The sequence below is a fragment of the Notechis scutatus genome, chromosome 1 (genome assembly GCF_049901735.1).
Source record: "Notechis scutatus isolate UNSWTSFEM ecotype Mainland chromosome 1, rNotScu1.2, whole genome shotgun sequence".
Lineage (NCBI taxonomy): Eukaryota > Metazoa > Chordata > Lepidosauria > Squamata > Elapidae > Notechis > Notechis scutatus.
In genome coordinates, this window is record NC_142009.1 from 55,269,861 (window position 1) to 55,296,983 (window position 27,123).

Sequence of the window (27,123 nt, forward strand, 5' to 3'; positions counted from 1 at the left end):
GAATGCCAAGTTGAAGTCTACAAAGAGGACCCTTGCATAGGTCTTTGTAGATTCAAGATGTTGTAGGATGTAGTGCAGAGCCATATTAACAGCATCATCTGCCTATCTATTTGCTCAGTAGGCACATTGCAAAGCGTCTAACAGCGGATCCATGATGGTTTTCAGACAGCCCAGCACTAGCCTTTCAAAGGTTTTCATAACTATGGATGTCAGAGCAACCAGTCTGAAGTCATTGTGGTCCTCAATGGAGAATTTCTTCAGCACTGGGATGATAATAGAGTATTTGAAGCAAAAAGGATTATAGCACATCTCTAGTGATTTATTAAAGATGTGGATGAAGATGAGGTCCAGTTGGTCAGCACAAGAAAGAGAACTACAGAAGAGCTGTACCTCTACTCCATCCTCCCTAGCTAACCCAGAGGAAAACCATGATCAACAGCATCCTAGGAAAGTCAGGTTGAATACATTATCCTCATCCTAGGGTGAGGATACTTATCAATAGTATCTCAGTACTATATCCTAATCTGAAACTGACTGTAATGGAGCCAGATAACCTGCTTCCTTCAAGGGCCTTTCAAGCTGTAGAAAGATCACCTACTAAGCAATCTTCCTCAAAAAGGAAAGGTCAGAGATTAGACCCACATGGCGAAAGTTTAACTCTGAACAATTCTAAATCTAACAGAGGCTTCATGTAATCCTCACAGTCGCCTTGCAAATGTTCCTGAAACCCTCCTCTGTACAAACATAATGGAGTCCGATACATTCTAACTATTATTTATTGTAGAGTATAAGTTTAAGGACCATTGACACTGTAGGTATAGAAGTTAAGACAGTTTCCAATTGTATAGCCAATATCGGAGCCTCTAATTCTTTATTTCATTTATCCCTTACCATCTGCATATTAAATTGACTTACTGACAACAAACAGCTATAGAAACTAATTGTAGCTGTTTTAGTTTTAAAAGATTTAACCAGTTTTTCTAACAACTTGCGTGTCTCAGAAGCAGTGCAAACAATGGTATTAGCAAATGTTCTAACTGTAAATATTGTCAGTGACTTATATTTGATAGATGATATTTGTCTCTTAGTACAGCATATGTTATAAATTCATCCGCATCAACTTATCAATTGGTCCCAAATCAATGTCCCCACTCTCAGCTATTTTTTCCAAATTGCCATCTTTCTCCCAATTTTTAATGTTGGATTTCTGCATAAAGTCAATTTAGCATGGGGAAAAGGATTAAATCTCTTTTTTAGATATTACATTCCACGGCTTTTTAATTGATATAAATGTTTCCAGAGATATTAGAGCTCTATTATATTCTTTAACAGACAGATCTTTAACAGATAATCAGAGTCGGAATGGACCTTGTATATCATCTAGTCCAACCACCCATCCAAGCGAAAGACCCTACACCATTTCTGACAAATGGCGGTCCAATCTCTTCTTGAAAGTCTCAAGTGATGACGTTCCCACAACTTCCAAGGGCAAGCTGTTCCATTGGTTGATTGTTCTCACTGTCAAAAAGTTTCTCCTTTTTTCCAGGTTAAATCTGTCCTTGTTCAATTTCTATCCATTATTCCTTGTCTGGCCTACAGGTGCTTTAGAAAATAGCTTGACCCCCTCCTCTCTGTGGCAGCCCCTCAAATATTGGAAGACTGCTATCATGTCTCCCCTGGTCCTTCTCTTCACTAGATTAGCCATGCCCAGTTCCTGTAACCGTTCTTCATATGTTTTAGTCTCCAGTTCCCTAATCATCCTGGTTGCTGTGGTGACCAAAACTGGATGCAGTACTCTAGGTGTGGTCTTACTAAGGCTTTATAGAGTGGTATTAGTACCTCACTTGATCTCGCTTGTATCCCTCTGTTAATGCAACTTAGGATTGCATTAGCTTTTTTGGCTGCTGCTGCACACTGCTGGCTCATATTTAGCTGGTTGTCCACTAAGACTCCAAAATCCCTCTCACTATTACTCCTATTGAGCCTGGTTTCACCTAGTCTATATGTGTACTTTTGGTTTCTCTTGCCTAAGTGTAGGACTTTACTTTTCTCTACATTGAATTTCATTTTGTTAGATACAGCCCAGTGTTCTAGTCTGTCAAGATCCATCTGGATCTTGAGCCCATCTTCTTGGGTGTTAGCTATTCTTGCCAGCTTAGTAAGTATTCAGATCTTAACACTGTCTATCCAACTAAAGGTGCTATATATGTATATTCCAAAGTTATCCAAATTAGAAAATGAATATCAATTATTGGCTTTTAGTATTTAATACTTGACAATAGGCAAGCATGATGATAAATCCCCAGATTTGGAAAACCAAGTCCTCTCTCTCAATGAGGAATCCATAGTACAGACTGATTTGTTAAATGTAAGATAAACTGTCAGCAGTTAGTCTGAATTTCCTGACATATCCTAGTCTATTCAGCTGGGGACTTCTCCAAGAATCTTTCCCTTCAGTCCAGCACCAGGAAAAATAGAAAGGAAAGTGTCAATGAGTGAAGAATATACTTTGTACCAATCCTAAAATACAACAAAGCAATTTGGCATGTAAGGAATGTTTCAGTGAAAAATTAAGTTTTTAAATGATATAACCAATTCTCTACATGAAAGAGCTATACTAGGAAAAGGGGAAGCAATACAATTGAATCACAGAATTAAAAATAAAAATTTAAATGTTGATCTCATTAAACTGTTTTTATATTATCTGTTTGAATAAAATCTTGGATTTTAGAACACCCATTGCAAACAGGATGGTTAGGAGAGGCTGTATCTAGTTTTTCGCTATCATGTGGTATGGACAGTCCTTTTCTTGGTGGTTGTTCTTGTGGAGATTAATTGGTAGTTTTTCTCTTGGACATTAATTTCATAGTTCTATACAATGTAGCTTTAAGCGAAAGCTAGCCAACTGATATCTTTTAATTATCATTTGGATAATCAAATAAAACACTCCAACTCTAGTAATGCAATACAAATTATGAAATCAGTAAAATTAGTTTATCTCTGACATCACTTCACTACCAATGTAGTAGTTGAATAATAAAAGCATTTCTAGTTTTCAGCTATTAAGGCATTGAGAACTAATCTGGCTAGTGATTAAGAGGTTAGACTGGAAATGGGGAAATGGATTTTAGTTCTGGTCCTGTTTTCAACTTTTATTTTTAAGTTCTAGTCCTCCTTTGATACAAAAATCCAGCAAGGTGATTTTGGGCAAGTCATTCTCGTCCTCATGTTTGAAAATGTTGCCAAAAAATCTACATGTTCTATACCAACATGCATATAGACATCATGTAAGAATTGCACGAGAAAGACTGGGTGAGAAATAAAATATGAATTCTTGTTCGTTCATGCTTCTTATATTGTCATCAATTTATAATGTTTTGTGCATTGTTAAGCCGTAGCAATACATTACTGTTCCTCACAGGAAGCAATTCCTCATCAAAAAAGAGCAAAGTATAGAGTATCTTAATTACTGTAGGAGGTGCGTTTTCCAAAGAACAGGAAAATTACTTACTGTATGTTAATATTAACTACAGTCTTGTATTTTTTAGGATTTTCCTGAAACATTGGATTCAAATATAAAATCAATCTTAAGCAAGGAGATCTACAAAAAAGGAGGACAAGAATTCATTAGAATAGGAGATTCTGAAATTCAGTACAATTCAGACTTTCGGTAATTGCTTGTATAAATTGAATAACTTTAAGCCTGCATTTTATATTCACCCTAACAAGAATTTGTACTTTGAAAGAAAGATAAAGACTTCTGAATATTCTCAAGTCATGGGATATATTTAAATATATGTTAGAGTTTATTCATGTGGATTATTTCCAAGCAAATTCCCAATAAGAGAATATAATGACCACTAAATCAAAACTATATTACTGTACTAATATTTGCACTATTATGACCAGAAATGTCATGACCAGATTTTACAATTTTATTGCTGAACATTATTTGGAAATTGTCTACTACTACTAGATTAAAATTATTTTAAAAACAGTATCAGAGTATATAAAACCATGTGCATCACAGAAAGCCGTAATGCGTTATGCACTATTAAATCCAGTGCAGTTCACAAGCAACAGAGCTACCAGAACTATCTAGCACCTTGGATTCTAGGAGAAAAGGTGCTTCAGAATACATGTGTATGCATGCATAGCATCATTCAATATTTTTTTATACCTAATGCAATATTTTCCCATGATTATACATTTTATTATTATTTATGTAATTATGTTACAGAAGAAAACTACACGAATCTGGGAAAAGATGCAGCTATTTTAAGGGGTTAACAATAGATATGTGTGAGCGCTCCTGTACATTCTAAAGCAGTTTTCTCTTCAGATATCCTAATAGCTACCTCAGTGGCCACTCATAGATTACTTCTCTAGTGAGAGTCATACTGCTGCGCTAGAACTAAGTATCAGTTGATGAAGATCATTAAATCATCTGAGCATGCAAAAGGAGCGTTTCTCTTTACAATTAAACTTAAGGCAAGACATATGTTTACCATAGGTGTGTGTTCTTTTTCTCTTATAAAACTGAAGCTTAGAAGATTTTAGACTGTCCAAAAAATAGCAGGGTGGAAAATAAACCTGCCCTTTCTTTGCAACCCACAATTCAGTTGTCAACTCTATTCTTGCAAGAAGTTGAGAAAGAGTGGAAACTACTTCCACATGCCATATTTTCAAAAGTATATGCTTTAATCCTGTCCTGTTTTAAAACAGGGCATATGAATATGTAACTAATCAATAATTAATCAGTGAGGGAGAAAGATCATGGGACTAGAAACTAAACCTCATGAGGAGACTAAGACATACAAAATATATAGAATGAAAAGAAGAAACCCAGTAGGAAAAGAGGTGAAACCACACTTTAAGTGCCTGAAAATGTATTATTCAGAACACAGCCTAATTAATTCATCCAATAATGTGAAAAATAATTGCTATGACTTAGAGAAAAGCAGATTGCAGATGCAATGTAAGAAAAAATATTTTTATATTGTTCTTTTTACCTTGTTAAAAGTTCCTGAAGTACTACTGCTACCATTATTATTATTATTATTATTATTATTATTATTATTATTATTATTATTATTATTATTTAAATTAGAGATACTTTAATTTAGACTTCTGTAGACTTAATCACAGTCTTTCTGCTCTATATATTCAAACCACCCAACTCATGAACATTTCTTACGGTCCTTGGTGATTATTCCTTATTGAGTCACTCCAACTCAATAATGAGCATTGGCAAGTTGAAATGTCCTGTTGTTCTACTCAATATTTAAAAAAGAAAATTACAAATTAAAATTAATTTCCAATGAAAGTCCCTGAAAACATAACACAACTTTACAGATTTTTTTAAAGTGCAGGTCAAGCAAGAGCCAAACAGACCTGTTCCATATGCTGGAAAAGGTACTCTGAAAGTGGGGGGGTGGAGCAAACTTCCAAATATACAAATCTTAATAACCAGACAGTGTTATACTGATATTCCCTTACATTAGATAGCCATGTTTTATGTCAATGAGGTTTTTATAGACTAGTATTTTAGATTAAATGCAAGTAAGAAAATAAATAAAAAAAATATTCAGGATGTTAAACAATATTAGATATTCTTTTTAATATAAAAATATAATATAATATTTTATGATATTAAAAAATCAAAAATTATGTAACATACGCAAAAAGCTTTATAAATATTTGTGATTATTTCAGATTATATCTGACAACACAGAAACCCAATCCTCATTTTCTGCCAGCAACATGCAATGTTGTTACTATGATAAACTTCACTTTAACATTCCATGGTTTGCAAAATCAGCTTTTATCTGCAGTTGTAAATAAGGAAAAACCTGAGCTTGAAAAACAGTACTGCAAGTTGATGGAAAGCATATCAATTGATCTGGTAGCACTACATGAATATGAACAAAGATCACTTCAACTTTTGCAAAAAACAACTGGTAAATAAAACTTTGAAAAACTTCATATATTTTATATTATTTTGCCGAAAGCACAAAATGTTATTAAATAGAATTCAAAGGCCAAAAACTTCATTTTTTTGAAAATAATGTTTCATTATCAGTGTATAAAGGCTTATAAACTTCATTTAGTAGTAGCATAAAAACTGAGACTTGCCAACTCACATGTTCTTCAACTATTATTAACATAATTCTGCATCATGCTAATTATAATTAAAGGACACCTTCTTACAGTAATTTTCATTGTAATTTTATGATCATCCCAGTAGTGGGATTCAAATAATTTAACAGCCAGTTCTCTGCCCTAATGACTGGGTGGGCAGAGCTGGGTGGTCATGTGACTGGGTGGGCGTGGCCAACTTGATTGGTCTCACCCTTAGGAAATGTCTCCTTAGTCCAACTCACAATAAAATAGCACAATAAAATAGCACTGTTCCAATATTTAGAATAGTATAGAATAATAGAGTTGGAAAGGACCTTGGAGGTCTTCTAGTCCAACTCCCTGCTTAGGCAAGAAACCCTACACCACTTCAGACAAATGGTTATCCAATCTCTTCTTTAAAACTTCCAGTGTTGGAACATTTACAATTTCTGGAGGCAAGTTGTTCCACTGATTAATTGTTCTGTCAGGAAATTTGAAGGGCTCCTACAAAAATGAGAGAGTCAATATATTTTCCAAAACACCAAAAGGCACAACGAGAAACAATGGATGAAAACTAACCAAAGAAAGAAGCAACCTAGGACTAAGGAGAAATTTCCTAAGGGTGAGACCAATCAGAAGTTGGTGGGTGATCCATCACTAGAGGCTTTCAAAAAGAGTGAGGGAAGTCTACCCCAAAAGGACAGTGCCAGGAACCTTTTTTTTAAAAAGTCAACCCCAAAGCAAACGCAGCAGCTGAGAGGGAAACTAAGAGCAGCTGCTCATGATAATTGAAAGCCTGAGCATGCTGCCAAAAGCCATTCACCCTTCCAACTCTATTATTCTATATTCTCTATGTTCTAAATTGGGTGCTTCACAGCAGAAGCAATACAGCTGGCTGGACCACACATGCATTAAATTCCTGTATAATCAAGCTTCATCATTGTCCTCTCCTGCATCTTTTCCCCCAGGAAGAAACAAGTAGCCAACAATGTAGCAGTTATAAAGGTCTTGGGGAACTCCAGGGAGTACCAGCTGATCAAAGAAGTGTTACTTAATACTCTTTATAATGAAAATGTTTGTAATCTTGTCCTTCTTCCTGAAGGACAATCCTATACTTAATCCTATCCTTAGATGAGTGATTGATGGGTTTCCCTGCCCTAATCCTGTCAGTTTCTATTGTTTATTGACTTGATTAGCTTGTATGGCTGCATTCCAGCTGCAACTGTCAAGTGGTTCTTGGCTGTCTGCCCAGAGCTATTAACTGAAGGGGGAGAGAGAGAAAAAACCCTATCTTCCACTTTATTTTTAGTCGGTTCTCCAAATTGCATAAGCAATTAACTAACAGTTGGGGGGAAACTGATGAGAACCAGCTGAATCCCACATGTAGATGATCCCCAAATGCTTTCCTATAACTTTCTATGCTTTCTGTTATATAAATGAAAATCAGTTAACACCGGTAATTGGGATTGGAATTTCCATGGCTAAGCAATGCAATTGTAAAGCATGATGTCCTGTAACTACAACACTTAGTGATGGCAAACCTGAACTCCTGATTGCCATCATTAAGTGAGGGTCATTGTAGTTGCTGTATCAATGAGATGAACAGCATAGATATTGAATAAATAAATATATAACCACAGGACATTAAGCAATTTCCTGCAGACTTCAACAAGCAAAATCAATGGGGAAGATGGCAGGCAGTTATAAATTCAAGGGTCCAGAAGGGTGCACAAGGGGCTGGCATTGCATGAGCATAGCATGTCTTGGGATGGCTGCTGCAGGGTGTGGAAGGATGCAACAGGTCACATGAGGGGCTGGTGTAGCATGAGCACATGTAATGGTATGTGGGAAAGACCTTGAGAGACAGGACAAAGGCTTAGAGTACAATCAGATAAGGAAGGACATAGCCAAAAGCAGGGATGTGGGTAGAGCAATAGATTCAGAAAGGATCCTCTCTAACTTTTTGGACTGTAAAGAAGATGACAAGGGATCTGTACTTTCAGATTGATGTCAATCTTCCCAGGTAAACAAGAAAGAAAACATGACCAAGAGAACTTTATTGTATGGCTATATTAACACAATCATGGAAGTCTAAAAACACAAATCTCCCACCATCTCCTTTATGGTCCAAGAAAACAGTTTGTGTTTTATTATACCCCTTGATCCAGTATAACTAGTATACTTATACAAAAATATACACACAGAATGAGCTGGAATCTTGTATTTTAAAATATGCAGTTCATAGGGATAGTTCTCATTATCTTACACTTGCTGATATCCCTTTATATATCACTTATATTACATCCCTCTTCCAAACATGAAATGAAACATGTATTTCTGACACTGTTCATATTTTTCCTGGAACTCCAAATACGTGTTTGTCATAGTCCCAGTGTATTCCCCTGGCAACTTTTATTTACAAGAACCCCAACAACTGGCATCTCCATAAGTAACAATATGTTTTTCTCTGGGACCAGGCAGCTACAATATGAGCCCAGGAAAAGATGCAGCCTTTTTAAGATGGTTTCAGCAGCTGCAGCAAGGTTTCCTTTTCCCCCCAGCACCTTTTCAGATCCAAATAGCTGCATAATTCTAGTAATGTCTGTTAGTGTTTGGGGATAAACCCCTAGCAGAGTATGCAGCAGCAGTCAAGTCAGGCAGCCAAATGAGAGATGAAGGGTTTTAGAGTATACACACACTGAACACAAACACTGTTTGTAGTTTAAATAGTTTTTAATCCAGTTAGAGTTTAAGCATTGTCAATCAGTCCGTATGTCATTCACAATATATCCATTCAGTAAGACTCACTAACGTAGAACGATCAAACAGTAGACAGTCGCAGTAAAACAGTAGTAAACAGTTGTATCCAGCAGTAAACAGCAAACGGTAAACAGTAAAACAGTAGGCAGTAGGCAATAGGCAGTAAGTCAATAGGCAGTAGTCAGCAAGCTTTCTCCTGCTTCCTCTTATTGCAGTTTCTAACCGCACCCTTAATTGACTAATTACATGCAGTGTGGTGCTTAAAGTTACAAACACTTAAACTATGATACCTTAGTTTATATATTTATCCACCCAAACCTTGTTGGGTATCAATGTTATACCTAACAATGTCATATAAAACTATTGTACTAGTTTCATAACTTTGCTAACAGGGCTCCCTTGTTATACTGCTTTCTGGTTTATAAAGTGAATATTTAATTTACAAAATAAAATTATTTAATTTATTCTATTCTACAATTCAATTACACTTTTTTACAGGGCACCTTTTAGATGACCAAGCCCTCATTGAAAATTTGCAGCGAACAAAAATTACCTCGTCAGAGATTTTTCAGCGTGTAGCAGATTCAGCAGCAACAGAAGTCACCATAGAAGGATTGCGTAAAGCCTATATTCCTATAGCAACTCGTGGTGCTGTGCTCTACTTTGTAATATCAGAACTTGTACACATCAACCATGTCTATCAGTTTTCACTGAATTGGTTTCATAAGATCTTTGTAGATTCTATAGATAATGTGAAAAAAAGTGACATTTCTCTCAGTGATCCTCTTTCAAGTACAAAAATAAGTGAATATAAGGTACAAAGTGAAGAAACATTAACGAAAAGTGAGACTGAGATAGATCACTTCAAAATACATATTGATGATATAATTGAGACACTAACATATCATGTCTACGAGGTACTTAAATATCATAATACATACATTATTTTCATCCAATAGGACTTGCATATGTATTTGGCAAATGTGGCAAATATTAATGTGTTACATGTTTTTTTTTATTTTGCAGACAGTTTCTTCAGCTGTGTTCAATAAAAATAAGCTATGCTTTGCTTTCCTGCTTTGCACAGCAATCATGAAAAATAATTATGGTGAAAATGTATTCACAAATAAGCTTGGATTTATATCAGAGAATGAGTGGAATTTCTTCCTGTACTCTGGCATGATAGCAAATATTAAGCAACCATCAATCTCTGACTGTAATGGTAAACAAAAAATATTAATATTTTCAATAAAAACATGTGTAAAGATATAATGTGCTCTCAGGAATGGATTTTGTCATCCTTGAGTAAATATGTAACATACATGTAAATTATAGTAAGAATTGGCCATAGAAAACTATGTAATCAACATACCATATTTCAATTGAGCTAAGCAATTACTTTTAGATTTTATAATGCTGTCCCTAAAATTTTTGTGAACAATTATAAAGTTGGTTGAAAATTGTCAAAATAAGAAATGTGAATACTGAGAAAAATTAATCAAAAATATGCCAAATCTTTATATGTTATTTCTAATGTTACGGGCATTGATTAATAGTTAATTTTCTAAGTGTAAGGGTTTGTATATCTATGTATGTATGTGTGCTTATGTGTGTGTTTGTTAGGGATATACACCCTAGCAGAACCTGCACGGCAGTCAGGCAGGCAGGCAAATATGTGAGATAAACGTTGTTGTAGCTTACACTCAGTAAAACAGATACAATGTGCTAGTTAAATAGTTTATTCCAGTAAGATTTTTAGCATAGTCAAACAGTCCATATATCATACACTAGTTCAGTCCGTCCGGGGATTAACCAGTTGCAAAGTCCAGTGTCGAAAAAGAGGTCATTAAACTTACAAATATCAGTCCAGCAATATATCTCTTCGCAGTAGAGATATGAAGAAGTTAAACCTCCTTTCTTCCTTCAGCAACAGCAGAGAACACGCAGTTAACAATCCATCATCGTCAGCAAGCAATCCAGTAAGCCAGCAATCAATCAAGTTCTCTTGCTCCCTCTTATGGCGCTTTACAGCCGCACCCAAAATTACATGCTTTGCAGTTAAAGTGACACACACTTAAACTCACTATCATAGTCTATATATATTATTTTACCCAAACTACGTTAGGTAACCTATGTTATTCCTAACAGTGTTTTATAAGTGTGAAATATGGTCATGTCACTTTTTTCAGTGCTGTTCACTTTGTTCACTTCGAACAGTCACTAAATGAAAGATAGTAAATTGAGAATTACCTGTACTATGTTACATGACTTAAGAGGAAATGGAAATAAAAAATCAATTAAATGAATAAAAGAAAACTTTTTTTCTCTTTTCCTGACATTTCTCAGATCAGATATCTATTCCTACAGATGTTTCTTCCTAAGCATAGCAGATATATGCTTATTTAGCTCTTCTGGCCAATCCCATGCTACCAGTGAACAGGGACTTGTATAAATTCCTTTTCTCTTGTCTCTTAATTATGTTGTTTTCCTTCAGTTGCTTTATTATTTTCTTATCTACCAATATTTTAACAGAGATTTATAATTCCAAGTAGATATTGCTTCGATACAGTTATAGATAGCTTAGCACACTTCCCAAGCACCTGTTGGGTGCTAAAATCCAAATTATTTTTTCCTATTTGACAACTCTCAGCACTTAATGGAAGCATATCAGACAGGTAAGTATCTAATCTTTGCTTGAACACATTGATGAAGGGTAAAGGGAAAATGACTTTGCTTGGTAAATTGTTCTGATGTAGGATTGTTCTTATTTTTAGGAGGTTTTTTCTATTTTTTTAAAAAAATATGCAACAGGAATCTATCTTCCAATAATTTAAATCCATTATTCCTGATTCTTTCTTTTGGAATCTGAGAAAAACTATCTTGATCTTTTTCCATGTGACATCCTTTCTGATATTTGAGGAGTGCTGTCATATCTTATTCTCCATAATTTCTTCTAAGACTAAAGATATGCAACTCTTAGAGTCATTCTTTATAGGACTTAGTTTCTAATTCCTTGTCAACTTTGTTGCCTTTTTCTGAACTAATTCCAGTTTCTTTGATTCCTTCTTAAATTATGGTGCCAAGAATCACTTACAGTTCTGAAGTTCTTTGGATTCAATAGAATAGACTAGAAAAATTATGCCTGGTAATGTCATTCTTTGTAGGATTTTATAGGGATTGGTATCTTGAATTCATGAGCAAAATTGCTTTGCTGAACTTTTTCACTTTTGGCCTTAGTAAAGATATGCAACACTTTCTGCAATTGTTACAATTAGCATCCCCTTTTCTGGGTTATCCTGATACAATTCAATTGTGCATGAAGAACACACTACGAAGTACCATATAAGCATAATATATCTTTAGAAATAAAGTTTTATATGTTAAAACAATATATTGAAGAAATTAGGAAAACTTTATATTACTATAAATATAGATGCATTTATGAGTTATTTTAACAAAGCAATCAAATGCATGTCTAGGCAGAACAACATTCCTTTTTGTTCAATATATAATTGATATGCTAGAGGAGGGTTGTGTTAGACTTTTGTTAAATTTAGGGGGCATTAGCAGGGGTGAGATTCTCCTGGTTCAGACCAGTTCGGGCGAATCCCTAGCTGCAATGCTCCGAACCAGTTCGATCCAAACCGTTTCGATCCAACGATCATGTGGGCCTGCCCACCTGTCCCTGTGCAGTACTCATCTATATATGCTCAGCTGATTCGCGTGGCAGAACGGATTGGTGCACCTCAGCTGTGTTACTTCCCTGAAGTAACATTGAAGGTAAATAATTGTGATAGCTATGCACGCGCGCACAGCTTCTTAGAGCATGCGATTAGCGAACCGCTTGTTGCACCAGGAGAATCCCGCCCTTGGGCATTACCCAAGCTATCTCTTAAAATGCCAAAGAAATGTTAACTCACAGCAAACTGATTGTGTCCTCCTGGTGATTAAACCAAGTTTAAGTACTACCACAGGATACAGCTTTATTCCACAAAATGGCTGAGAAGAGGAAAGGAAAGGAAAAACTGGGCATCTTGAATGTGTTAGGTCTAAAGATAAATTCTCTTCTAAATATCTTCTGTGTAAAGTCCCCTTTAGGGTGGTTCTGAAACTGACAACAGTTTCTGCACATATATTACTTTTAGTCACAACTTCTAGGATCGTGATTGGTCAATTGACTGCGTCTCAGATTGGCTTTTCAATCCACTAGTCAGGATGATCATGACAACATGGACATATTGCAGCCAAAATTAATAATTTGGTTATAATTTATGTATTGAATTAAATTCAGAATACTTATATGTGTCCTAATTAAATGTTTCATATTATTTTATTAGGTTCATGTGTATTTAACAAAACGGCTCCATTCCACTGGATAAATGAAATAATGTGGAAAGAATGTCAGTGCATGAGTACTCAAATACCTGCATTCAGCCTATTGTGCAGTTCTCTGTCAACATATCCTCAACAGTGGAAAGATTTTCTAGATAGTGAGAATGTGTATGATTTAATTAGTACATGTTATAGACCATTATCACAAAAGCAAGGTAACTGCTAAAATATAATGATTTTTCTGAGCTTATACAATTTCAAAAAAATGCAAGTTTGAAGTTTCTGTACATCCTTTACCTCTACCTCTTCCAAAACCACCTGGAAGAGGAGCTAATTGTTTTTTCTAACTAGATGTTAAAAATAAATTAATTAAATCATGTATCTAAATGAAGATGGGAAATGTATAGATGTGCAAAAGTCAGCAAGTTGTATGCCTTGTGCCTTTTATGTACTTTATGTAACTGTAATGTTGTGGCCCCCCGATTTCCGAGCCTATGCTGTCAGAGGAAGAGGACCTGGAAGATGAGGAGGAAGAACTGGGAATGCCTTCCTCCCCAGGACCTTCCTCTCTGGCAATGCCTTCCTCCCCAGGACCTTCCTCCCTGGTAATGCCTCAGGTTCCATCAGACAACCGAGAGGAACAGCCTGAGATTAATCAGGAGAAAGGCATGTCGGAGCAGCCCCTGACAGGGAGTAAAGAGGAAGAGTGTTGGCTCGACCCTAAGCAGCGTCGTAGGGAGAAACGTGAGCAGCAACGTAGGAGGCGTTGGAGGGTCAGAGAGTGAGCTGAGTCATTGAGCCACACCCCACAGGGGATAAAAGTGGGTGTGTTTTCTCCTTAAACTTTGTACAGGACAAAGTTTAACCTTACTTCAGATTTTCTCAGTGAATGATTATTTTTGTGGACTGCCTTGTGATTTTCTGTGAGTAAAACTTATTTGTTATCAGTTCGGACTTGGCAGGCAGGATGTGGTGGAATGCCAAGAATATTATCAATTCCAAAGAATTAACTCTGTGAAGTCCGAGCCAGCTTGCCTGCCTGTGTTTGTTTGTGTGTGTGTGTACTCCTTCATCTTTTGGGACAGAGGAAAGGCGAGACAGAACACTGTAATATACATACTAACATGCCTTACATATGATACAAACCAAGTCTAGATTATTGATGTCCTAAGAGTAAACTAATAATTTGTTCTATGTCATCATTTCCCATAACTCTTATATTCAAATTGGCATTTCAACTCCACCTTTAATGAACCCTAGACATCATGTATAGTCTAAATAAATAATTACATTTAAATAATGTTTTTGGTTTTTGTAAAATAAGCATATCCCTAAATACCACAGTATAAAAATATAACTCACAATAAAATAATTCAAAAAGTTAAAATATTTAGATTACTAAAATTAAGGAAGGTGAAGATCTTGAAGCCACTTTAAAAGATTAGTCAATGTTAGTCATATTATCTGATCCTTTGAAGGCAAGAGATCAATTGAATTACTACAGGACAGAATACTTTTCCACATAAATCACATTTTCCATAGAATTTGCATATTAATGTGAAACGATTTGCTGACCAATGAGTAGGAGGATAACAGTTAAATGTAAAAGTTTATTCAATGATTGTTTGGTTTGTCTTGCAGGAACTTATAAATATTCCACATTATATGCTTTTTCCTGATCTATTTTTGCACTTTTTATGGACTTTTTATTCCTTATATGGCCTTTTAAAACACTGATTGCTCACTTCTCTATCCTAGAACATCTTGACTTGCGTACTGATTTATTGTCTTCTTTTTTGTGCATGACCTTAAGAAATAACCAGACAACCTATGCCTCATTGGGTCATTGTTGTTGTTGTTGTTGTTGTTGTTTCAGAGATATTTCCTTACCTAAATAAAAAATAAATAGAATGACCAAGAGGGGCAAATAAGCAGTGGAAGCAAATGACTTCCTTCCTTCCTTCCACATTTCCTCCTCCCCTCTCCCATCCCAGCAGGCAGATAAATGGTTAGTTCTAGGTGGGTGAGCAAGGGATTATGAGACTGTCTGGGAAACTGTCAAAACGTGGGAAAATAAAGATCATATGCAGCAGCCAGGTAGAGCAACAACAGCCACTAGAAATAAAGCAGCTATAACGTTCCCAAATTTAAATATAGGTTCCATATTTTTTATATGTTCTGTAAGTTAGTCCATTTGAGGTACCTTGATTCAAAAATTGTTTTCTATGAAGTACAATTTCGCCCAGTTAAAAGTTATGACAAGAATTTTGATCAAGACAATACACTTGAAAAGTTTAATTACATTACATTAAATAAAGTTATAATACTGAAAGAAGTACCAATTTGTTACAATGTTTATACAGTATAATTGTTAAACATTTCAACATTTCAGTAATTATTTAATAATTACTTTAATCTGTTAGCAGATTCAGAATCACAGCTAGCAGGAGAAAGTGAAGATGATGAGGAGAGTATACCTGTAATTTTCCCTTGGGAGAAGCTTTCTCCATTTGAAAGACTTATCTTGGCAAGTAATGAAAATATTACTGGTTAAACTATTTTGACATCTAGAAGAAACATGTTTCTAGCTGATTTGAAAGATATCTGACAGTTAATGATAATGGCATACAAACTTCAGAAACTGTATTGTATTGGGAGGGCCAAACATTTTTGCTTGGGACTAGACTGTCATCTGCTGTTTCTGAGGACTGTGAGGGCATGGTTTTGACATCTCAAGTGTGGGAAAGGATGAAATTTTCAGGTCTTTTGCTAGATGTTTTCATGATTGAAAAGAGGGTTAAGGGAGGGGCAAAATTTATGTGTTGTGTTTCTCCTTTAAGCAAGACCCAGAACTAAACACTACAACATTTTTTGTAAAACAAGATGTTGTCATTATAACTTTCATTTTTGCTAGATAAAAGTTCTCCGTTCAGAAATGTTAAACCATGCAGTACAAATATTTGTAACTGAGAAATTGGGAACTAGGTATTTTCAGACTGGAGGAATTAATTTAAAAGGAATGTATGAGGAATCTGAATCTACAACTCCACTAATTCTCATCCATACTCATGGTGAGCATTTTATAGCGTGTATGTGTTCCTCTGCGTACAGCACACGTGTATATATGTATTCGTTTATAAATTATTATTTATATTTACTGTATATGTGCAAATAATACATTGATCATCTAACTAAGACTACTTATTACTAGTAAGATCAGCACATTCTGATTGCTTCCACCCATTTTATCCAATCCAGCAGGAGTTGAATACTGTGGGTACCATTGGCCAATGAATATCTATCTGCTGGTGGGGATTTGTAGGAGAGCCATTCCTCCATAGTGCCCACCTTTGTATAATATCATCCCTCCAGAAATTAGTTTAGGTCTCAATTGTATATTAATCTTTAAAATTCTCCAAATCAATATGTATGTTTGAATCCAGAATTTTCCACCGAATCCACCAAGCATCAAATGTCCCTTCATTTTTTTCACATTTCCAACATGAATTTGAAGTGCCTTTATAGTTTCTAGACAATTTCTCTGGTGACATATTTATTTTCCCATTGATCCATCTGTATGTTATAACGATTATTTAGCCTACTTCATCATATGTACTTTCATTTGTTTTGTTGTTATTGTTGCTGTTTTAGGATGTGTAAGTTGTACAGAGTTTTGTGACTGAGGCAGCATAGAAATTGTGCTAAATAATTAAATAGATAAATAATAAATAAGTATAGTGAATCTGTTCTGAGTACATTGCAGAAATGTTATACATCCTGTCCACAAATAGCCTAGATCAGGGGTCCCCAACCACCGGGCCGCGGACCGTGCCGGGCCGTGGAGCACTCTCTACCGGGCCGCAAAGAATTTTTTTAAAAAAATGGCGGCTTTTCACCTTCGGTGAATGCTGCTAGGATCGGGGATCAAGGACACAAATGAAAGAAGGGGAGGGAGGAAGCAACCGAAGCCTGTCCTTCTCTCTGGGTCAGCTCTCTCAGTCGCTCTCTCGCTCCTCCACCAGCCCAGGAAGAAACTGCTTCAAAGAAGCGGGGCTTTTCTGTCGCCGCAGCTTCCCGAAGCGCCCGTTTCTCCCCACCCCCACCCCGTCCGCCCGCCGCCCACTCGCCCGCCCACGCGCAGTGCGCGCGCTGCTGGGTTCAACCCAGTGCTCCGTTCTGCCTGCCTGCCTGCCTTCGTTAATGGTTGAATCGGAACAGCTTCGGCTGAGTAAAGAGGCGAATAGTTATTTTTCTCAGCCGAAGCTGCTCCCAAACAACCAGAAACTAAGGCAGGCAGGCAGGCAGGCAGAACGGGACACTGTGGATTGAAGCGGCGTGCGGCTGGCGGCCGGGGTGGGGTGGGGGTGAAACGGGCGCTCGGAATAGCTGCGGCGACAGGAAAAGCCCCCTCCTTCTCTTCTCTCTCCCCGGTCCTTGCAAAATTTTCTGCTTGAAACCGGTCCCTGGTACAAAAAGGTTGGGGACCACTGGCCTAGATTGTTCTTTCCTAAGTGTGCCATTCACATTCCAACCACTGATTAACAATCTCTTTAGCTTTCCTCTGAGAATACCTCCACTAGATGGTCCTTGGATTGCACTTGGTGCCAACTTTTTATATTTATCCAACATTACAGAAAGGACACACGTTTTCTAGTCAATGCAGCCAAATAATCAGGCAATGCTCTTAACCATATTGCACTGACTGACTGCTTTATTCCCAGATTATTTGAAGGATTACCTTTTACCTGATTGCATTTACCTGTCCCATCAGGTCCAGTAGGAAGAGTAAGTTCTGAATCCTGTCTGCTACAGAATTTCATCTGGTGGAATCCAGAAATCAAGCCTTTTCTGCTATGGCTCCCATTTTCTGGATCATCATTTTATCTTAGGTTAGGCTAGACCCATTCCTATTAGCCTTCCCAAAGGCCCAAAACATGGTTTTTTTCAGTGATCATAGGGATCTCATGGGGAGCTTGCAATGTGGTTGTAGAATGTTAGGTAATTGCTATCTCCTGCAATCGTGGTTTATTTATATTTTCATTTTTATTCATGGTTCAGTGTTTCAAGATTGTTAAATTGTTTTAAATGTTACTGTGCTTGAATGCCACCGGAATCACATTTTGTGAGAGGGATGGCTATATACATTTGCTAAATAAATAAATAAAATTCCCTTTAGATACAGCTTGCTACTTAATCTTTTCTATAATACACAGAAAAAAAAGTAGGCGGTTTCCTAACCTGTAGCTTCAAATATCATAGTGATCACCTTACATTCACCCCTCCTCCATTACTGTGCAAAAGCTCTTTTCGAAATCATTTAATCGAGCAATTGTTACAGTATTGCAGGGATGTAATGTAATGGGGAGGGGGGGAAATGTGGTATGTGTTGACACTCATTCTTTTATAAAATTATGAAAGTACAGGAATCCTGTTTTCCTTCCAAAAAGTTTTCTTCTAACATATGTTTTCTCATTCTGTTACAAAAGATATAAATATATATTGCTTCACTGACACAATATGTCAGAGTAACATTGTTCTAAGTAAATGTACTGTCACATAAAATAATAAAAGGTATTCTTTTATATGTTGTATAGGGATAGACATTACAGCAGTTGTCTTGCGCTTTGCCCAAGAAATAAAAAGTACACAAAATGTGCAAATGCTATCTCTGGGACGTGGCCAAGCCAGCAAAGCAGAGGAATTTATATATAAAGCACAAATACTGGGTGAACAGTGGGTATTCCTTCAGAATTGCCATCTTGCAACTTCATTTATGCCAAGATTGTGCAAAATTGTTGATTCGTAAGCAGTTTTTAAATTTATTTCTATATGTCATTTATTCTCAGATGGAAAGGAACCAGATTAGGCTAATTTTAGTTCTGTTTAGTTCTTGGTAGTCTCTGAGTTTGGTTGTTTTCTGGAGATGTTTCATTATCAGACAAAGATCATTGTTGTGTGTGAAAGAATGGAATTTGCTGACTGGCCTACTAGTCTTGGTGGGAATCCAAGTTGAAACTGTGATTGAGCCTGTCCTTGTGTTGCAAGGTTAGGTTTTTGTCATCTTTTTTGACTAGTGTTCATGCAAAATATTTGCGGTTCATCTGTCTATCCAACATCATAATAACAGTCCTTACATTGTATATTATAAATAATTCTGCTTCCTGCCATCTTCTATCCTGCTATGAATATATTAGCAGAAAAAGCCCACACCTGAACCCAGCAGGATCTCTGGCAAAATCTCTTTATATCCTTAAATAATAACTTGTAAAGAGATAATTAAATATCTACACCTAAAATAGACAGTAATGACGTTAAACATTATTTTTCTATAGAGATTCTCAGTCATCCAGGTCATGATTGTCCCAAAAGTACTTTTCAGAAGGCAACTGGACTTTGTTTTTTCCTTTAAGATGTTTCGCTTCTCATCGAAGAAGCTTCTTTGGTTCTGACTAAATGGTGGGGAATGGAAGGATTTATATTCTTTTATTTGAAGTCATCTTGTCATTAGCACTCGGAATGCAAATGGATATTGAACCTTCCTGAAACTTCAGCAGTTCCAAGAAGGGTCCACACCCATTTGCACTCTGTTTCAGGTGACCCTGAGCGTACAGATAAATCCCCAAGTGGCCTCAGTGACCAATTGTCAGAGTGCTAATGACTAGATGACCAAAGAAAAGAATATAAATCCTTCCAGTCCCTACCATTCAGTCAGAATGCTTTTTGAATGAAAAGGGAACTGTCTTTAAGGAAAAAACAGTTGCCTTTTGAAAAGCACCTATGCCATTAACATTATTTCTTCTAATTTTTATGCATTCTTTTGGTAAAATAGAAATGATGATTGGGCACTATCATGTATCATGTTTCAAGTAGTAAAATTGTTATAAAAATGATTACTTCCATAGCTTTGTCCTACCTGATACAACTATAAATCCAGGATTTAGACTATGGTTAAGTTCAACACCAGATACATCTTTACCCATACCTATACTGAGAAGAGGGCTAAAGGTAAGATTTCAAACAATCTATTATTCAGTAATTTATATAATTACTAATTGAGAGCATTATTTTATTTACAAAGGATGAAATATAAGCTAATATGAGTTGAGCAATGGTAAATAAGTTAACTGATAATGAAAATGTAGAGACAAATAATGTACGTAATCAAACATTGACAGAATCCTGTTGTTTTAGAAGAAAATTGAGTATTTCTGCTGGCCCAAAATTGATTTTAGCACACTTGATGTAGAGAGAAATAAGATGGCCTTGTCAAACATATGAAGAAATTATTGCCAGGGCTTAGGCGGCTGAAGCATTTTCAAAGTCCAGAAGAGACAGGATTCAAAAGCATCTCAGGCAGACACTGCCCTAATTCATTGAACTATAAGAAGGAGGAGGTATAAGCCAATGGGATTTAAAAGATTCTGTTACTATAGACAATCTCAATAAAAGTTCTTTGTGTGTTTATTTGTTTTATTGATAAATTTCCCACTGAATTTTTACTCATAATTTGTTTGTTTATTTCTTCAAGATAGTAATAGAAACTCCACAAGGACTAAAAGGAACATTACTTCAAACTTTTGGATTAAGTGACACTAGTGTAGTAACAGAAACTATATTTAATAAGACCAACTGTGGGCCATCATGGAAAAGATTGTTGTTTAGCCTATGTTTCTTCAATGCTGTCATTCATGAAAGAAAGAAATATGGAGTTTTGGGCTGGAATATTCCATATGCTTTTAATTCTTCAGATTTAGAGGCAAGAGAAAATGTTATATAAAATTATATTTGTAAATTAAAATGTATTTTGCTGAATCTACTGCTCTGAAAGGGTCACCCCCTCCAATATACACTACATAAACATGAATGAATGAATGAATGAATGAATGAATGAATGAATACAAAATTATGCATATACCCGCATATATGACACAGAGAAACAACATAGTCTAGTTTGGATGTATACATGTACAGGGTGAGAAATCTTTATTTGATCATTTTATTAATAAGGACACTATGAGAAACTTTGCTGAATACCTTTCTGAAGTCAAGCTATACTATGTCTATAACATTTCCCCAATCTATCAGGTTCATAATCATAAAATAATAACTTTTTAAAATAATATTTTATATATTTATGTATTATATATTTATATATTAACTACAATAATAAAAGGTAATAGAAATTTAAAAGAAAATACGAGAAAAAGGGTACAAGAAAGGAAAAAAGGAAGGAAAAAATAGAAAAATAGAAGAAAAATAAACTAAGAAACTTCCCGCTCTCATCACAAGTTTAAATAATTTCACTATCTTTTCTCCTCTTAATTAAAAGATATAAAACTCTTCATTCTATAACTCAACTCTTAGGTATAGGAAAATTCAATGGGCAGTGTCTTTTCCAATCCAGGTTTCAGAAAAAAGTATAAGAACCCTAAAATAATATTAGTTATTTATCCCAACTCAAGCAAACCCAATGCTTACTCTTTTCCAGTCCAGATACCACCAAATTTTAATTCAAAGTACCATTCCTCAAAAATATCTCCAAGCATCATTATAATAAGTAGCTTTTGTTATTATGTCTCCAAAATTAAAATTTTTCTTCCCATGAATGCACTTACTGTTTAAATTCAGTTTTAAAGCCTTAATTTTCAGAATCAAATATTCTAATGTTTACTGACCCCTTAATCCATGTAAAACTTTCTACATCCAAACCTTGTCTTATTTTTTGCTGTTTATTTTGAATTCTTAAGCATTATAAAGATACAGCTTCATTTTCTTATGCCAACTAGTATTTCCAGCATTGTGATTTCCTCTAACTTCTTTAAAGCAGTTAATAGCAATTTCTAAAAGTGGTTGGCAAAGGAGTTTCAAAATTAGTGTCCTTTAAAAGTTCTGTGTCTGGAACAATAATGGCAATTTCTCTCATCTCCTGGTTCTCTCACCTTCTGGACACCACTGCTTGCAATCTCCGCATGTGGTAGCTATATGGGCAATATCTCATCCTCTCCTTTTCTAGAGAAAGTCAGAAGAACCAATTTATTAATTGATGCCTTGTTCTTAGCCATAATTTTCAGCTCTGCTTTTTTGTCTTCAGTCCATTATTTCTTCCCCAGAAGTCTCCTATCATCAAATCAAATCAAATTATTCTAGCATGATATAAATTCAGTATAAATTCATGTTAGCTCTTTTTAATTAGTGAATTCTTACCTTAATGCTCACAGATATGCTGTTGACTATCTGCTCTTCTTTATAGAAGAACAAGTCTAAACGTTCAGTCTTGTTTAATACATTTTAATTTTTTATATATCACACTTTCATTTCCAATTATTAATTAGTTTGGAAATATTACTATATATAAAAATGATTCCTCAGAGCAGCCATAAAAGTTCTGTGTAAGAGCCTCATGAATCCAAGTGCAATTCAGCTTATTCAACTAATTATAGATTCTTTGAATTCCAAACCTTGACTCCAGATTTTTTTAAAAAATTATTTCCTAATGATAACTTTTCTTTTTCAGTTTTCTATCAAAATATTGGAAGTGCTCCTTGAGAAGCACCAAAGGATTCCTTGGACAGGATTGCATTATTTGACTGGAGAAGTAACATATGGAGGCCATGTAACTGATAATTGGGACCGTCGATGCTTGCTTAGCATTTTAGATAATTTTTATAATCCTTCTGTACTGCAAGAAGATTTTGTTTATACTGCTGATGAGGTATGAGAAGTATTTTTCATTACGTTGCTGTTTTAATATCACAGATTTACAACTGAGTGCACAAAGTAGGTTTACTCTGAAGAACAGATGTAACAGTCATAAAAATAATCTTCAACCATTTGTATTATTTATTTGGTTTGTCCTGCATTTATCTCTCTATCATCTGTCTGTCTGTCTGTCTGTCTGTCTGTCTGTCTATCTATCTATCTATCTATCTATCTATCTATCTATCTATCTATCTGTCATCTATTGTCAAGTCAAGGCAGTGTATAGTGCATGAAATCCAGATGGATGGCTTTGAGTCAGTCACTCTTTCTTAGTTCAACTTACCTCCTATTTCTCCCCCATACACAACCGTATAAAATGAGATGAGCTAAGAGAATGACTGGCTCAAAATCACCTAGCTGGATTTCATGCCTAAGACATATCTAGAACGTATAGTCTCCTAGTCCAGCACCTTAGCTACTACACATTTGTTTGTAGAGTGTTTATGCAGAAGATAGAGAACAAATCAAAACTAGACGTTGGAAATAAAAAATAGACATTCGGAAGATACAATTTCCAATAAACATTATAAAACAACTTCCCAGAAATCTGACTTTTTCAATGATGGAACCTTGTGTTTCAGGAGAGATTGGTTTTTGAATAAAATTAAAAGGAGGCTGAATTTCCAAATTCTTCCTTGAATATTGGCTTGGAATAGAAATCTCCAAGGCATGTTTGAGCTCAGTGATTGCATTTATAGTTTTACCCTAGTTATAGTAGGAACCCATGATTCTAAGCAATGCATGTACAAAAGGTACTAAACTTGCATTGCAATGGTGTGATGCTAGTTTCACTCATTACCCCATAACAGATTTTTCTGCTGAGAACTTATGTTGTTTATTTATAACATTTTAAAAATTGCCATCTATGACTTAATATACCCACACACAAACAGAGCCAAAATCACGTAAGCTCTCACACAGAGGCTTACACTTGTTTTAACAAAGGTAAATAATAGTAAGTAATTAGAATTTGTACAGAAGGAGCAACATCAGGCTTGCCAATATGCAGCTTAATTCTATAGTATTCAGGGAAAGTCTGGCAAGTGAGAAAAATTTGTCTTCGTGAATGAAAAGACAACCATTCATAGAACAAAACTATAGGTGAGCAACATGTGCTTTCTAAGCCCATGCTTTATCTCCTCTTACTCTATGACAGTTCAGTGTTTATCCCATTCATAATTCACTCTTAAGAAACAGGGGCATCTACAGAAAAAGTGAAAAATTCAACCACAAGATTGAAGTTCTGCATGATGTGCATAATACATATCACACACAAGTTAAAAAGTAGTGAGGCTTCAATTGCAGAATTGCATTCACCATCTTGACTTTTTTTCTCGCCCTCTGTGTATGCACTTGCTAGAAATAATGATACAATACTAGCAACAATATTATGTAAACCTTGGATTTCTGGTCCCTGCGGTTTTCACTATGATTTTGGCAATGTCAGGTAGATCTACAGTACGTATACTTGACTTACAAAATGTATGATACATATTTTAGCTATTCTAATAATTTTATTTCAGATTTCCATTTTTTTTGTTTTAATGCTTATATCCATGTTTCATATTTAGGGAAAGATAGCAAAAAATGGAGAGAAGGGACTTGCAGGGAAAAACTACCTTTGGAGTAAGCCAATGGGCTAACTAGAAAACCCTGGTTAATGAAGATGAAGAAGCTGAATAGAAACTACTATTTCTTCTAGAATCCTTTATCTTCCAAAATTCAAACCTCTTAAGGACTACAAAATATCAAATCCAGTATTCAGAAAATATCTGACCATAAATTATGAGTTTATTTGTTAGCTCTCAGCAGATTTGCATTCTTCAATATATTTGATCAATTTTAAATGCTAATTTGAAGTGAAGAAGTAGAAAGATGATTGCATTAATAATATAAGAAAATATATGTTGAGCATACATTGTATTTGAATGGCCAGGGACAATAAAGCATTTAACAATAATTTTTTCAGGTGTATCGACCAATATCTGAAGTAGATAGTTTAAAAGACTGCAGAACCTATCTACAATCTCTTCCAGAAGTGGATTCTCCAGAAATTTTTGGAATGCATCATTGTGCTGAAAGACAATATTTAAAAGCTCAGGCAGAATCATTTATCAATTCAATTGTCAGTACCCAACCAACATATAGCACAGACATTATCAGGTTATTATTTGAAATTTCCTCCTCCTCTTTCTTCCCCCACTTCCTCTAATATAGCACAAGTAAAACAATTAATAGTTGCTTAAAGCCTAGAGTATCAATATATACCTATGTAAGTGTCAAGGGACATATAGAAACTTTCACTGATTTCAATGTTTGTTTTCCAACTGCAAAGAGCAATGAGAAAGTACCACATTAAATAAGCTTGGTGGAATAAACCAGATAGAATCAGTAACTTCAGCACCTCATGATCTGCCACAAAATTATACAAAGGTTAAAAAACTTCCTTTTCCCAATGACTATTTGTAGAATGGACAAAATAAGTATAGGGATTTTGTAGATATGATCCCATTAAATGCAAACCTTAAAGATTATTTTCTGGCATTTGTAGATAATGTGTGCATGAAAGATATGGAAGAGAGACAGAATGACCATATGTTGTCCATTAGTTACATGTGATTGTTTGCATTTGACTATGTACATCAAAGTATCAAAGACTATATTCATGCAATGCAGTTGAGTTGTCTTCATTCAGAATGTTGACATTACCCAACTTGTGGATATGTGCTGTGACATATTTACCAAGTAAACAAATCCAGAAAGGTAGTCTAATACAACATCTCCTTAACAGAAAAAAAAGTGAGGAAAAAGTGATGTAAAGGTAGTCCTTGATTTACGATCACAATGGATCCCAAAATTTGTGATGTTAAGTGAGACATTTGTTAAGTGAGTTTTGACCCATTTTACAACCTTTCTTGCCACAGTTGTTAAGTGAATCACTGCAATTAGTAATCTGATTGTTAAGTGAATCTGGCTTCCCCATTGACTTTATCAGAAGGTCACAAAAGGTGATCACCTGACCTTGGGACACAGCAACAGTCATAAATATGAACCAGTTGCCAAGCATCTTAATTTTGATCATGGGGATGCTGTAAAGGTCATAACTGTGAAAAATGATCATAAGTAACATTTTTCAGTGCCATTGTAACTTTGAACACTCACTAAACTAATTGTTGTAAGTTGAGAACTACCTGTATAAATAGTGGGTTATTAACTTGGTTACTTCCCATAGATAATTTTAAGTTTATTTTTGATCTCCCTATTGTCTTAGTGATAGAATGGGCCAGGATGAAATTGTACTGGGAATAGTATCTGATATTCTAATAAGGCTCCCATTGACCGTAGAGAATATGGAAGGGGCATCTACCAATGAATATGTGTCTACAGAAATTGTAACCCTGAGAAGTTTCATGTCTGGACCAATTTGGGCTGCACTTGTGAAAGCTACAGAAGGTCAGAACTTCATTTCATAGAATTTTCATATCATATCATCATTTACTTATATATAGAAAAAATGATATCTGTGCATTTTTGTGTAGTATTATATAATATATATAATAGTTATACATTTGTACACAAAGAGCAAGAACAAATAATGTGTGTTCATGCATGCATATTATGTATAATTACTAGCCTAAATCAATCCATTACCAAATAAAGGCTTCTTCGTTGAAGGTTTTAGATTTCAAACTCCTTTTCAGGCCAGCCACAATGCAGGTTGTTAGATCCGACATTAAACAGCATGTAGTTCACAACCTTCAATAAAGAGGCCTTCATTCTACAGTAGCTTGTTTGAGGCAGTTAATAGTAAATTTACAAATATGTCTATGTGTGTGTTTGCACATTTGTGTGCTTGTATCCTATTAATTATTGAAATAACAAGGAATAAAATAACAAATAGTATCAATAAATAGTAATTAAAATATAAAATTTGTGAAGCATTATGCATACAGTGGAAAATTTATAATTCTCTGTATATTGCTGATCTACAACGTCCAGCATCTTTCACCTTTTCCTAAACTGATTGATCTGGATACCTTGATTTAACTTCAGTTATAACTGGAGACCCTGATTTCTCCATGTTTATGCACCTTCCCACCTTGGGAGCAGCCACCCCAAGCCAGCCATATCCTGTGCTGCAGCAGCCATATA

The 27,123-nt window shown here is 35.3% G+C and overlaps 1 protein-coding gene across 1 annotated transcript in view; it reads left to right on the plus strand.

The window, feature by feature from the left end:
- DNAH14 (dynein axonemal heavy chain 14) overlaps positions 1–27,123 on the plus strand; it is a 267,453-nt gene that overhangs the window by 220,778 nt on the left and 19,552 nt on the right. The window contains exons 66-78 of the mRNA XM_087957091.1: positions 3,549–3,670; positions 5,716–5,960; positions 9,379–9,836; positions 9,886–10,102; positions 13,218–13,427; positions 15,639–15,739; positions 16,127–16,283; positions 18,807–19,014; positions 20,115–20,217; positions 20,741–20,968; positions 22,727–22,924; positions 24,941–25,134; positions 26,243–26,424. Of these exons, the coding sequence (XP_087813217.1) occupies positions 3,549–3,670; positions 5,716–5,960; positions 9,379–9,836; positions 9,886–10,102; positions 13,218–13,427; positions 15,639–15,739; positions 16,127–16,283; positions 18,807–19,014; positions 20,115–20,217; positions 20,741–20,968; positions 22,727–22,924; positions 24,941–25,134; positions 26,243–26,424 (2,623 nt within the window). The remainder of the gene's footprint in view (positions 1–3,548; positions 3,671–5,715; positions 5,961–9,378; positions 9,837–9,885; positions 10,103–13,217; positions 13,428–15,638; positions 15,740–16,126; positions 16,284–18,806; positions 19,015–20,114; positions 20,218–20,740; positions 20,969–22,726; positions 22,925–24,940; positions 25,135–26,242; positions 26,425–27,123) is intronic.